We start from the raw sequence: 15,569 nt of genomic DNA on the forward strand, positions 1-15,569 counted from the left end.
TTGCAGAAAAAAATCGTCCTATAAAGTATCTCTGAATACTAAAATACAGCATTTGTACGAATTACGATGAGACTCCGATAGTGTTATAATACTGAACCTATAACATCGACTAAAAGATATATTAATTCGGTAAATTATAAGTTGAGCAAGCATAATATTAGTCGTCAGTAGCCACTAATGAGGTAAATTTTAAGTTGAGTGAAAAAGAACAGTCTAGTTTCAATTAAAATACAAATGTATTACAATAATATTTAATTATCAGAGCAGGCTACTTACTGCAAAAATAGAAATCAACCTAGTATGAGAACAGTTAATAAAATACGTTTTTCACGCTCTCACTCAAATATTCTTAGAAACCATTGTTTTATCATTTGGGTACCTTCGCTGTAAGCCTATATGAATATTAATTACTCATGATGTTAAGAAAACACGTGGGTTCAAAAAAATCAAAGAAAAAATAAGAAACCCTATCACCCAAGTAAATCTTTCTTCGTTAGTACGCGGCTCAATGAGAAAGGCCTACTTTTCTAATATTTATTATTGTACGCTTAATCTTCACTTCAAGAAGAGAAAGAAGTCAGCAAATATTAATGTCGCACAATTAAATCGAAAATAGAGATTTTGTGGTTGTAGCTTAAACCGTTGCTTGTAAGTTTTAACTAAAAGTATACTCTAACTGCAAAACATCTTTAGCGCTTAAGAGTTACTCCTGAAAGCAAATGCCGGTAACAAACGTCGACTTTTTCGACATCCTATTCTCAATCTATTGAACTTTCTACGGGATCTTCAATTTACATCTACGTCTAAACATTTTCTTCCAGTTACACATAATCTTTATATGATGATTTATGTAACCTTATTCTGTGAATGTTTGGTTTTGGTGGTTGTTCTGTAATACAAATTGCAAAAAGGTAATATAATAAAACACAATGTTGAACTAGGAACAAATTGATATTTTATAAAGATGAGGATTCCACTACGTGATTAAATTTAATATCATGAGTAGTCCATACAACAATAAAAATATTTCAGCCCATAAGAGCGGGCCATCTTCAAGTAGCATACGTATGTCACATATGCATAATTTGCCCACTGGGCTAATATTAATGCCTTACCACCATAACGGAGACTGAAATGCCAACTTCAGGAAGGAAATTTATTTCGCTTACTTACCTTATTATTTATTGCTTTCCTTCGGAGAGCAGTCACCTTCCCACAACTGTCTGCAGGCAAGTGATGTAAATATGGGTGGGGCATCGTGGACTTGAGCACCCACATCTCGCTCTCCTAATTTCTATTCTTTTGATTATTTTATTTAATTATTCTTCATGTGAGACTGGCAAACGGAGGATACATTTTATATCCCACGTTACAGTCTGTACCTTGTGGATCATTTCGATTAGCGCAGAAATCTTTTATTTTTGTTTGGGTTTGTTTATAACAAATTATCAGTCAGAGGTTTGGATTTGCTCTTTTTAACGCAGTTATTCCATTTGATTCTGTTTTATTTTAGTTGCCTATTCAGTATTATATTCTACACAAACACAGGATGCGACTAATAAAATGTAACCACATTTTTAGTTATGCAACTTTTGTATATCAGTTGTAAAATTTTATTTCATATAATATTGGATGGTGTCTAAAAATAAGCCAAAAAACACTTACGAATTAAAGCAACATATTACAAATATTCTCCATCGAATCAGAGTTGAAAATTGTGTAATAGTATGTTAGGCTCTCTATTGTAGACGTCATGTTTGTTTGAATGCTTGTGCAGTAGTAACTATACAGCAATTTTATTGTACGAAATATTAAAGATGTTTTTCAGACTCGTAGGTTCATTTATTTTAGCCATATGAACACTCGAACAGCGGGTAAATTTTTTGGGTCACCCTGTATATATGTATATTTTACATAGTTCGTCTCCATTCGTACATGCACGCAAGAACACTTTTTTTTCTAAACATCCAACTGTCATTTAATTCCATAATAACCCTGATGAAGTAGCTCGAAACGTTGCTATTTAAAATAAATTTATTCCTACCGCAACATTGTTTTCATGATTATTTTATCTTATTAAATTTTATTTGTTTTGAATTTCGCGCAAAGCTATACGAGGACTACTTCCACTAACCGTCTCTAATTTAGCAGTGTAAAACTAGAGGGAATGCAAATAGTCATCACCACCTACGGCCAACTCTTGGGCTAATCTTTTACCAACGAATAATGAGATTGACTGTACCATCATAACACACTTACGGATGAAAGGGCGAGCATCTTTGATGTGACAAGGATTCTAACCCGCGACCCTCAGACTGTGAGTCGAGCGCCCTAACCACCTGGCCATGCCAGACCTAAATTTGTATTATAGAAGCACTACCAAAACTAAACCTTTAATTCACACAATAAATTTATACGAATCACACTACAAAGATCTACGATATACGCATTATATGTAATTTGACGAAAGCTTGTTTGTTTGTTTGTGTGTGTGTGTGTATTTTAGTGAAATTTAATAAATACATTTAAATTAAGTTAAATAAGTAAATAAAATCATCAGGAAGGATTGCGTTAGAAACAGCAAATCCTAACCTCTGATTAATTATATTATAACCATATTTTTTAAAAGTCAAAACAAAACACATTAAAATTGAAAATTAAACAAAATACGCTGCATTTTAAAAAATATCCTGGGGTACAAGTTACTATGCGGGATTATAAAGTGTATCCTAGGTTTTAGAGGTGACTGAGAAGTAGGACCAGCATTGCGGTGGGATTACACCGTCTATCAGTCTTAGCTTTCAATTCGCTAGCCTCACATAAGAAATAGACACAATCAGACGACAAATTAAGAGAACAAGCCCACAATGTCCCACATCTATATCACCCTTCATTACCTGTAGACAGTTATAGTAAGGTGGGTGCTCTCTCAAGCTAAAATAAGAATAAGAAAAAGATAAACATAAAAAGATAAAAATAAGTAAATAAGGTACTACTATATCAGTATACAAGTTTACTGTAACTGTCTTGCTTTTATATGCGGTTCAGGTGTGCATCCGCATAAAGTAGTGCCAAGTTCTTAAATGACCTTATTTTTAACTAAAAACAATTATTAGTAAATTTTAGTAAACTTTCTCTGATTTTTATTTGTATGTATTTATTTAGTACATTTTTTATATTTATTACAGAACAGTTTAATAATTTTATATAAAATTTCTTTATTAAATCCATTAACTATTACTGATATAAAAATTAATAGTTAATGAATTTAATAAATAAATTTCAGATAAACTTAAGCTATTCTGTAATAAATACAAATAAATAAAAACCAGGGAATTTTTACTAATAATTATATTTAATTGAAAATAAGGCCATTTAAGAAATTGGCATTACTTTATGCGGATATATACCTTGAGCCGCATATGAAAGCACGACAGCCACAGTAAACTTAGTATACTGATATGGTTCAATGTCGTGTTAATTGCCTCTACCATACTGGAGGCAAGAATGCCAACTTCAAGAGGTATGTTTCATCTTACTTACCCCCAAATGGTAGTACCATATTTTCCTTATATTTTTTTATATTTTTCTTATTATCATTTTAACTTGGGAGAGCATCCACATCTCACTCTCCTAATTTTTAGTTTCAATGTGTCTATTTTCTATGTGAGACTAGTGAATTGGAGATTAAAACTGATAGACGGTGTATCCCCACCGCAATGTTGGTCGTGCTTCCGCAGTCACCTCCAAAACCGAGGATAAACTGTATAATCCCGCATTGTAGCTTGTACCCTAGGATCTTTTTTAAAAATGCAGCGTATTTTGTTTAATTTTTAATTTTAATGTGTTTTGTTTTGGCTTTTAAAAATTATAGTTGTAATATATACGTACGTCTAAAATGACGTTTATGAAGAAAATTCCATTGGTAGAGAAGTGTTCATCGATTTGATATTTGTCAAAGACACTTCTTTTTGGTGTGGCTGTTATAATGGGAACGGTTCTAGTCTGAAAACCATATCTTGAAAGTAATTACATACATACGAAGAACGCTGAGGTGGGCTCGACAAAACTCAGGGAGCTGCATTTTGTAGTATTTGAAAGTAAACCAACTTTAAGAGCAGGAATTGTTATTTGGATTACTGTATAGCCCATGTATACACAATGTTGAACTAGGAACAAGTCTGATATTTTATAAAACTAGTCTAAACACAGAGAGTCAGAGAAGTGTGAGTGTGTTTTGGTATATCAAAGCCACATCAGGCCATTTACTAAACCCGCCAAGGGGAATCGAACCCCTAATTTTAGCATTGCAAATCCATAGATTTACCACTGGGGGGGGCTGAGTCAGAGAAAGTGGACTAATATAACCCAATCATTATCTATAATAACACAGTCCAAAGTGGAAATTATGCTTACATTAATTACAATAATATTTATTTAAGCTACAATTGGTAGCTAACATCAAATACATTTCAATAACAAATAATTCACAGAACAAAAAAGTGGCCTACAGAACGATAGCTGGCACGCTCTCTTACACTGATCCTTATGGTAAACGTACACTACAGAATTCTGAATTACTTTTTAGAATATCTTTCGGAAATTCGTAACACAGTTCTATTAATATTGCATATTTAAGTCACTGGTAAAGAATGCTCTCTTAAATTATTTTGTGTGTGTGTGTGTGTGTGTGTGTGTTTTTGGTTATAGCAAAGTCACATCAGGCCACCTGAAATAAACTGAGCAGATTTTAGACACTGTCAACAGGAGAAGAGCACCATATTATGCAATACCAATCTACTCCTTTGTACTGCCTCAGCAAGGTTTAGTTTCACCACATCCAGTGGCTAGGAACTGGTAAATAGCAAGAGTCTCCCATATTCCACTGGATAAAGAAGGAAATTTCACATAGGAAAAATCCAAATAAAGTGTCAAGATCTTCACTGGTCCTTCAGTCCAGAAAGGTCTTTTACTACACACACTGCAATGGGTAACTGTCAAACCCTGTTTTTAAAAGTTAGTAAATCCAAGCCAAAAATGGGTAAAATAGTTCCCTGCTGCTGGCATTTCCTACTATAGTTCATGGAATTTGAACAGTTTGGATTATATAATTCAGTAAAAACATATATGTAGTTCTATACACACCATGATGATACCTCAAGTGATCTTACCAAACACTCCATCTCACAATGAACATATGTAAATCCAGGGCAGATGCTATGAGTGCTTTCTGTTATCCTGGCTCAATAAAAATTTTGGGTAAGTATATCCTGGGAGGCAACATTACCCACTTGGTGTGATCTTATAAAATGAAGAAGGGGCTCTGAAAAAAAGAATAGTATGTATTCCTCTCAAAGACAATGGGAATAAGACTGGAGAATGGTGATACACAAGCTGTAGACTATCAGAAAATAAAACAGCCAAAAGATGCAGAGAAGGAGAATGTGTAGAGAGTGTCCATGTGCCTGCTTGGTGGAGCTTGTCCTAGGGCTGGTGAAAAACAGATGTAAAAGAATGAAAAAGGGGGCAAATCAAATGCACATAAATGTGAAATAATCTGCGAGTATCCACATTTTGACATAAACAGTAGCCAGAAGTTAATAGACTTATGCAGTAAGAGCAGACAGACAGAGATTCTTGGCAAAACAAGAGCCCCAAGGTACAGACAAATAAGGGCACAGACCTCAAAAGGGAGAGTTCCAAGACAGGCCCACCAAACAGTCAATGGAACAGGACACAGGAGCTAATATGGGTCTGATGGTCCAATATGCAAGAATCAGCAGGAAGGGAGATAGAAGTAAAGTCAACCTTCTATGTAATTAAAGCCTGAGGAAGGAAAGGCCAGTCTAAAGATAGAGTAGTAAGTAAGCATGGTGTAAGACAGCATGCAAAGCATCTATAGGATAGACATGAAAACAACAGAATTGCAGGTGAGGAGGAAAAGAAAGCAAGTTTGGAGAGAAAGAAGGTACAAAAGGTGAGACATCCACAATTCAAATGGGGGCAAGGACAAAATCATGCTAAACTGCACAAACATGGGAGTTGGGTGAGGAGAGGAGTAAAGAGCAATGGAATAAAAAATAGTGGAGGTGACAGTGGAAAAAGAATCTTGTGACACCAGAAAAGGAGAAATGCAATGGAAGAGACCCTCCTGATAAATTGTAAAAACAAAAATAACAAGCCAAGTAAAAAGAGCAAGAAAATCATTGAGTATGATAGACAAGAGGAAAGAAGTGAAAGGACCAATGACAAAAGACCCAGTGAAAGGGCAATATATTGCACAAATTTCATGTGTGAGTATGGAGAAAACATTTCTCAATGACGAAAAGATAGATGAGAGTGAAGCAAGCAAAACCTGGGGAGAGGAAAGGAGTATCTGAATGTTAAGCAGATCAAGGCTGAGCAGGTCAAATAGTTGCCAACAACAGGGCCAAAAGGAAAGATGTGTGGAAAGCCAAGAACCAGAGAAAAGAGACAAATAAGGGTGTAAGCATACAGAAAGAAATAAGACCAGGTCTGATTGAAAAAATTGATGGCCCAAGCCAAAGAATAGGAGATCATAAGAGAGGCAGTCTGGAATTGAGAAGGGAGGCAAGTTCATCCAAGACAGGTATGTCTGACAAAGATAGATATATATATATATATATTTCAAATACCCTTAATTTCTCACAATTTACTGACTAGTAAATTAATATCAAATTTCACATATTAAATGAGATGTGTACCTATTACAAAACAGGTACACTTAGGTATATTAAAGATATCCAAATGATATTTAAAAACAACTAGGGACCATTTGGTCCTTTATGGCTGTCCTTCTACACATACACACACACACACCCATGAGAAAACTAAAAAATTAAACCCCACCTTCATTTATATTTAAATCATTCACCCTCTTTAACTCATAAAATGTCAGCCACCATTACTGTCATTGATAATTCTAGATGGCATTAGGGTTACCTGACAGTTGCCTTCCCTATAGTCAACAATTCAAAATTCATACATAGCATTAGTGGCTTTGCTGTAAGAAAGACAAGATGAGCAAGTTTGGTAAATAAACTTATATGACTTGGATAACTCAAATAATAATAATAATCAAAAACCCCCAATTTAGATTAGTTGATTAATTTCATGACAAACAATTTAATCACAGTTATGATTCAATTAATTAAAAACAGTAATAACTGGAAATACTAATTTCAATTATCTTATTATGTTCAACTGATTTAATTGTAATTTTGACTCATTGCTAGTTGGAATAATCAAAAACTGTAATAACTGGAGATTTTGTTATTAAATCAACTGTTGATATGAAATTAATTCATGTAACTGCTGTTCATAGGTAATTGATTATACTGATTAATTAAGCCACCCAGCTTTAGGCAACTCAATCCATAAACAGATCACTCTGTTAAAAAAAAAAAACACATCTGTCTTAACTGTAGCCTAGCCTATCTTTTTCCAAAGATTAAACTAATATCCTCTTGTTGCATTTTCTTCAGAATATCATAAATATATATCAAAAGCCTTTATCTTATCAACCGACAAAATAATCTTATAAGTTTCAATAAGATCACCTCTTACCCTTCTATCCTCATAAGATAATCCTTCTATTCCTAGTCATTAGTAGCTCTCCCCTGAATCTTTACCAGAAAGTCAATATAAGTAAGGAAACCAAATGTACACAGCATTCTAAATGAGAACTAACTAGTGCTTTATACACAAAGATAATTACCTCGTTTTAACTTGTAGTCAGTATGTTTGTAAAAACACCCTAAAATTCTGTTAGCTTTGCTACTATAAATAGAGCACTGTCTCATTGTCTTGAATTACTTTTCTGTCCTCATTATGACAGGATCTTTTTCTTCACTCATGTTAATAAGTGAATTATTCTACATATTAAATGTTGGTCCAAATTATGATAACCCACCTGTATTATCTTGCATCTACCTTACTATAACTAAAAGTAATTTGCCAAATATATATCAAATTAATTAATTTATTCAAATACCTCAGCAATCTCAATACATTTCAAAGGGTTTAATGTCATCAGTAAATTATACTAATTTACTAATTATGACCTCTATCAATAAAAAGCCCAAGAAGTGACTGACTCCTCTGGCACTTCACTGGCATTTGTACATCTAGAAATGTAATTGATTATTATTTAGTAAAACTTGCAATATTCAACTATAAATATATAACATTATGTGCTTAATACCTAGTAAAACTATTCAAGAGATCTACACAAGTGCTGACTGACTAGTAAACTAATAATATTTAGTTATGCCCATAAGATGCATGACTTAATTGACAAATCAAACTAATAATATACAGTTGAATCCTTATAAAGCAAATACCTTGACTATTAAAATTAATTCAGTTAGATCCAAGACATACACATGCTTACTACCTAGTTAAATCCATAATATTCTGTCATGTTTCCAACAATTAAGTGCTAAATATTCATTAAAACTAATATTAACTCAAGAAATGCAAGTATTAACATGAGAAACTAACATTCAGTTATGTTTAAAAAAAACATACTAGCCAAGATGTTTAACCTGAAATTTTAAAAATTCCAACTGTTTCAGGGTTTAGATACACCATCATGGTGTAATGTTGCCAAAGTCAAAAATGGTGCAGTTTTTGTGATAATGTTTCTTTGTCATAAGGTAATAAAACTGCAATAACTTCATTTATGTCATATTAAATACATCTTTGCAATGCACTAAATGAAGATTATCACTATTCTCATACAAATCAAATGTTTTTGCAACTTTTTCATCTTACTGTTATTAATGATACATTCATTGTTAATATTTTATAATGTGTTGCTGCTGTAAGAAGAGTTGAGTTTGCTATCAAAAACACCAGTGCATATACATCATGCTTCACAAACTACTGATGTAGGTTTTACATGTGAACACAGATATTCAAAAGATCAATCATTATGTTCCAACATACCATCATGCACCCTTGTAGGCAGAAAAAAATTACTGGCTTCCTTAGTGACTCGTGCATGGGCAACGAGTACCAAACAAACCAGTATTGCAATGATTGTATTGACTTACCAAATTTGATGGTGAAATTATGTTACGTTTATTATGGGTGAATAAACAAGGTGTATGTAGACACTTTAATTTGTTATCATGTGTATGTGATGATATAAAATAGAAGCATTAACATGACTTCAAAAATGCTACATGATTGGGTAAGGACAAAGCATCATAGATAAAATAGAAGCATTAATAACTTCAACAATGCTACACGACTAGGTATAGGTAAAGTATCTATGATTTAGTAGTAGATCTGCTCAATTTCATTGGTTACAGAATCAGGTCTTTATTATTATTCAGTGAAATGAAAATGTTATGATGGAGAGTCCATTGAGAATAAAAGTTCCACCAAATAACTAAAAAAAACTGGTTTTGGTTTTATAAAATGCCTCTTTTGTCAAAAGAAGACAAGTGCAGTACACATTAGTCCAACATTAGAAGTAATAAGACTCTTCCGGAAAAATTGAAGCAAAGAAGAGATGTTAACAGCTGTGAACTTTGATGATAATATCAAGCTACTTATCTAACGTATCAGCAATGCATTTGACGTGGCATGAAAGGTTTTATTCACCACTTACTAGTCTAGGGCATCTTCAAAGGATAACAGAAGACTATACACCAAGGAGGAATAGATATAAAAGAAATTACTTGATCGAAAGTCCATGTTTGTTTTGTGGAAAAAAACTTAAGATGACAAATATATCAACATCTGATGCACAGGAAAAGTGTTCAAGGGAAAAGAATGAGGAGATTATCTGTATGGTGGGGTGATTTCAGCATTTTACAGCATTAGAAGCACAGTACCAGAAAAAGTTGTCACAGCAAATACATTTATGTGAAAGTCACACCAAGAGCTTAAACTCAGTCATACCAGTCTTACTTGAAATGACGAATAGTGTTTTACAATATCTAGTGATGGAACAACTTACACATATAATATGATTCTCTCTATATAACAGGCTCAGTTTTCCAAGCATATGTACTGTAAATGAGGATCTCTGGATATATACCAGCCTGAAACTGAAGCCCAAACTTGAAACTCACTGTAGTGACTCAGTTCAAACTTTTAATGTCTCACTGTAAAAACCCAGATGTTGCAGTGAGCCAACATATAAAACTTCAAGATGTTATAAACTCTTTGTGAACCCTTAAACAAACACTGATAAATGGTAGAAAAGATTAAGACATTTCCTTGTACATAAATGAAGTACCTTCTCAAAAGATTGTTTTATATCATGCAGCATTGGTCTTGAATTCAGCAATAACTACAGTATCTGAAATAGAAACTTCTTCATTAGATTTGTCAAATACAACTGGGTTCAACAGCACTTACATGATGATCTTTACACTTTTCTATATTGAATTCTTTCTTAAACAACATAAGACTAAATGATATTGACAAATATACTTGGAATGACAACAAAACCTTACATAGACAAATACCCAGTGTAAGTCAAGATTTGGTGCGTCTGGCAAGTAATGGAAAAATGCAAGATCCTAAAGCCTGTAGTTATCAATACAGTGTTACACCAAATGGTACAGTAAAAGGAGACAGTGTAAATAGTCCATAAATAGGGTCACTGTACCAACTATGATGTTTCAGGATTGACACATATTTGGTAGAATGCCAGATGCATGAAGACAGGTTTCCTGTTAACATGGCTCCTGACAGAATAACCAGAGGTGCAGGTTGTAACTTCAATCACAAATCATACAACACAAAAAGTTATTACAATAAACCTTACTGGGAAGCACACAGGGCCAAGAAAGTTACAACAAAATCAATTTGCTTTTATTATAATAAAAAAAGTTATTATAAGAAAAACTGCACCACATTGACTCTGGCAACAGTGATTCTGACCAGTTCCGATACATTTTAAGATGTTCAAGCAATTTCATATGGAAAAATTATAGTTTATCAACACTAGAGCTTAACATCTTTTAAATAAAAATATGCATGTTTATTTCAGATATTTAAGTGTTATCTCTGAGTATACAGCAAAAATTCTCATATTATAGGGGCTTCAAGAAACAACATTCCATTAAATGATACCATCAAATTTAATAAAATGCAACTGGAAAATTGTGTTATCATCAGAGATTATTCTGTGCTTGTAGTTGCTACCAAGTAATTCTAGGCTTCAAAACAAAAGTTTAGAAGCTCACCCCAATTGAACATAAAGGACTAACATAAAAAAATTATAAACAGTGATTATGCCAGTAGTGATAAGATTGAAAATAGGGATTAGCTAATTTTGTGCAGCAAAGTTTAGTTTAGATTAACATATGTTGCCTAATTTTAGATAATGTATGTCAAGAGATTTGCTCAAGATTTAGTGGAAATATATAAATGTGTGTGTGGATTGCACTGTTATATCTTTGTCTACTCTGAATCTACAATTATATGGAGGCTGGAATAAAAAAAAAAAAAGAACATAAATACACATTATGGACAAAATTCATTAACAAATATCAAACTGTATTGAACCTAAACTAAGACAGTTTACTATATTAGGTTCCACATGTAGAAAAAGCATTTTAGTGATTACTTACTAGACAGATGTTATCACAACTAGTATAAAAATGGCAAAACCTGGACAGGTACCTACAAATTTCAAGTTAAGATTTATGGAACATTCAGATCCACAAACCTTGTTAAAAGAAAGTTTATTGAATAAATGGTCCTTAATACAATGAAAATTAATTAAGTTGTTGGAAGAGTTGCAAATATGTCAGAGTATTAATACGAGAACAGACATTTTTTTATACGACTTAATCAGTGGAAAGTTGTTAAACACAAAATAATGAGCACCAAGTATTTATTGAATCTAAGCACATTATTAGCAGATATACTAGGCTAGGATTTAAAAATTACTTATTTTAAAGAATTGACTGCAGGGATCCAGTAAAACCCTAGAAGTTTACTTTTAGCTAAATAAGATGATGATTTAAAACAACTAGAACCTATAAGACAAAAGAGGCCAAGAAAAGTAGAAATTTGTAAACTCAGAAGTAAATCAATTAAACTTAACAAAGACTATAGAGAAATGATAGATGGAGCAAAAAGATGTCATAATTATTTTTGTTTTAAAAAATATACTTTACTTTGTCAGGGATTTACTTAAAGAAGTATATATCCTAAAACCAAAAATGCTCAGTTTTTTCCAATTTATTTTTTTCATTTATCTGAAACTTAACCAATGAATCATTATGTTACACACTACTCAGTACAAATTAATTGTTCTTATGTATACACATGACCTCGGGAATATTTTTACATGATTGATCTGCTATTATTTCAACCTGCAACCAAAATAAAACTGAGCCACAATGATAGAGTAAAACACGAGAACTCTCACAAACTGCACACAGAAAAAGTTGTACAATGTTTTAATAATTTATGTTATTCTTCACTCTAAATATCTGTAAAATTGTTATCCTGCACTTGGTTAGATGTGATAAAATAAATCAATTTCTTACTTACTTGATATACAAATAAACTTCTTACTCCAAATTAAATAGGTAAACAAAGTAGAACACACTAAGAAATAGTTGATTTTCAATATTTAATATTTAAACTGGTTTAACTCTTTGTCAAAATGTTTCAAATCGCAGATTTATTTATAAGTTAATCAGCACCTCAATTTCCATCATGCTTAGCTCTAGTTTACACGCAAATTGTCGATACCTTAGAATGTTTATAATTTATAAATTACAAAAGTTTTCTTACCTGAAACCCATAAATGGATTTCTGCAACAATTACGATAACGATCACGGTCTTCCAGCTCATTTTGACGTGAATATACATAACTATTAATTTCTTTATTAAGTATTATAACAACATTTTACAATCTTGTCGTACTCGCACATAAACTACGTTGTAACGTAAACGAATAAGACTCTTGATGTCCCAGATAACATGGAATGCGAATTGTCTCTCGGAAATTTTAATACCTTGATATAGAAATTGCACGATTTATCCTTTGTTAAGATGCGTCAGTCATGATTCATCAAAAGACGCTTCTACAATTTTCTCTCTCTCGAATTAATTATACAGAAATTAGTAGTAACAAAAATAAAAAATTATACGGAAATGAGTTGCTTAAAATCTTAAACTTCTCACACTCCATTCCCATCAATCTTCGTAAATCTCAGATTGCTGCTATCGATGATACATAAAACGCCTGTACAAAGCAAAATGTTGATTGTAGCGCAATCTAGTGAGCAACTTCTAAAAAATACCGCCTTTGATATGATGGAAACCCTCAGCTGTATTAATAACATTAAGTGTGAACTGCATAGATAATCAACCCCTTTAACGTAAGGGTGTTAGGCAAGTAACGCCAAACTCTTCGGAATATATGATTATCATGCCATGTATTTGGGAAAAAATTGAAATTCACACTGTTAATAATAGCAGAAATAAACAATCACGACACTTATTTTAAGAAATGAATGTAAAAAGCACGCTGTTCTGGTAAATAAAATAATTATAGTTGCAGAATGTATCTTTATTTGCTCAATATTTCGTTTCTACAGCTTCGTTAGAAAATATCTATAGCGAAATATCAAGCTAATAAAATGCATTCGATATTTTTTTTATCTTCAGAAAATTTTCTCGTAAAAAACTCAAGTTAGCGCTCAAGAAAGTTAAGAATAATGATAAAGTGCACTGTTTAAAATGTTTTTGAATGAATAAGAATTATCCCATTCCTATTCAATAAACAATAATTGATTGTGATAACTTACATTATAAACTTTATTAAATAAACTGGATATATCTATTAACTAAAATTATACTTTACACTTTAAATGTATTGTACGTATACACATATAAAAATGTAAAAGTTTGATTTTTTTTAATTTCGCATAAAGCTTGTTTGTTTGTTTTTTGAAATTCGCACAAAGCTACTCGAGGGCTATCTGTGCTAGCTGTCCCTAATTTAGCAGTGTAAGACCAGGCAGCTAGTCATCACCACCCACTGCCAACTCTTGGGCTACTCTTTTACCAACAAAGATTGACCGTCACATTATAACGCCCCCATCGGCTAAAAGGGCGAGCATGTTTGGTGCGGCTGGGATGCGAACCCGCGACCCTCAGAGTACGAGTCGCATGCCTTAACACGCTTGGCCATGCCGGGCCTGTTCACAAAGAAAGAAAGATGTAACTGACCGGAAGCTGACCACATTTTGAAAGGGGTTGTGTAACTGAGTGTCGGGATGTAGAGGGTGTGCTTAGATGTTTGAATATATAATTTTATATTATTTATTTTATTATTATTATATTTTATATTATTTTTAATATAGGTATAAAGGTGTTCCTTTCTATTGGTTTATTTTGGACTTGAGTTGTTGTATAAGTAAGGCTTCTTTAATTTTGCATTTGTTTATGTTTGTTTCTTTATTTAGTATTTGAGTGTTTTCTATGGTTATGTTGTGTTTATTTGACTTGCAGTGTTCGAAAACGTGTGAAGGTGACTTTTTATGTTCTTTGAATCTGGTTTCCATTTTTCTACTTGTTTCTCCAGTATAGAAGTCGTGGCAGTTATCACATTGTATTTTATAAATAATGTTGGTGTGATGTTTGTCAGTATAGTTTTTACATTGTATAGACCTCAGTTTTGTGCCTGGTTTTTGAATAAATTTGGTATTAACTAAAATGTCATATTTTGTTACTAGTTTTTGCCAAATGTTGGTTATTTTTCTGCTGATGTCGGGAATATATGGTATGCAGCAGTATATGGTTTCGTGATTTTTTGATTCGTGAGATATATTTACTTTTGTTGGTTGATTTTGCTTTCTGTATAATGTTTTCTACGGTTTGTGGATGAAATGTATTGATGTTGATGAAGTATTGTTTTATTTTTTCTAATTCATCGTTAATTTTATCTGATGAGCATAGTTTTATAACTGTGTTTATTTGGTTTCTTAGTATGTTGAGTTTTTGTTTTGTTACATGTGCTGAGTCCCAAGGAATGTATAGTCCAGTATGGGTGATTTTTCGGTGGATTTCTGTTTTCAATTGTGTATCGGTTCTTGTAATTTTGAGGTTAAGAAATGATATTTGATCGCTTTCTTCTTGTTCACATGTAAAGTTGTGTTGGGATATATAAAGTTAATGTGATTGAAAAAATTAAGTGTGTGTTCTGTAGATGTTAATCCCGCAACCGTGTCGTCTACGTATCTGTACCAGTATAGTGGTAGATGCAATGCTGTGTTAATTGCTTGTGTTTCAACTTGTGTCATAAAAATATTGGCTAGAACTGGTGATACTGGGTTGCCCATGCTTAGGCCATTTGTTTGTATATAGTTGTGGTTGTTGAACAAGAAGTTTCTCTTCATCGTGGTGAATTTTATGAGGGTTGCTAATTGGTTGCTGGGAATGTCTATAGATGGGTTAGGGTCTCGGATATTGAGTTCCAAGGCTATCTTGCAGGCTTCAGCGGTTGGAATTTCTGTAAAAAAACTGGCCATTAAGGCTTTATGATTAAGTTGATTAAGATTAG

The 15,569-nt window shown here is 32.7% G+C and overlaps 1 protein-coding gene across 3 annotated transcripts in view; it reads right to left on the bottom strand.

Moving 5' to 3' along the window:
* The window catches only part of LOC143222232 (TGF-beta receptor type-1-like), a 123,902-nt gene extending 110,596 nt beyond the window's left edge, over positions 1 to 13,306 (bottom strand). For all 3 annotated transcript variants that reach the window (XM_076448451.1, XM_076448450.1, XM_076448452.1), the window contains exon 1: positions 12,793 to 13,306. In XM_076448451.1, the coding sequence (XP_076304566.1) occupies positions 12,793 to 12,871 (79 nt within the window). In that variant the 5' untranslated portion in view covers positions 12,872 to 13,306. The remainder of the gene's footprint in view (positions 1 to 12,792) is intronic.
* Positions 13,307 to 15,569: the final 2,263 nt, after the last annotated feature.

Source organism: Tachypleus tridentatus, chromosome 8 (genome assembly GCF_004210375.1).
Source record: "Tachypleus tridentatus isolate NWPU-2018 chromosome 8, ASM421037v1, whole genome shotgun sequence".
Classification (NCBI taxonomy): Eukaryota; Metazoa; Arthropoda; class Merostomata; order Xiphosura; family Limulidae; genus Tachypleus; species Tachypleus tridentatus.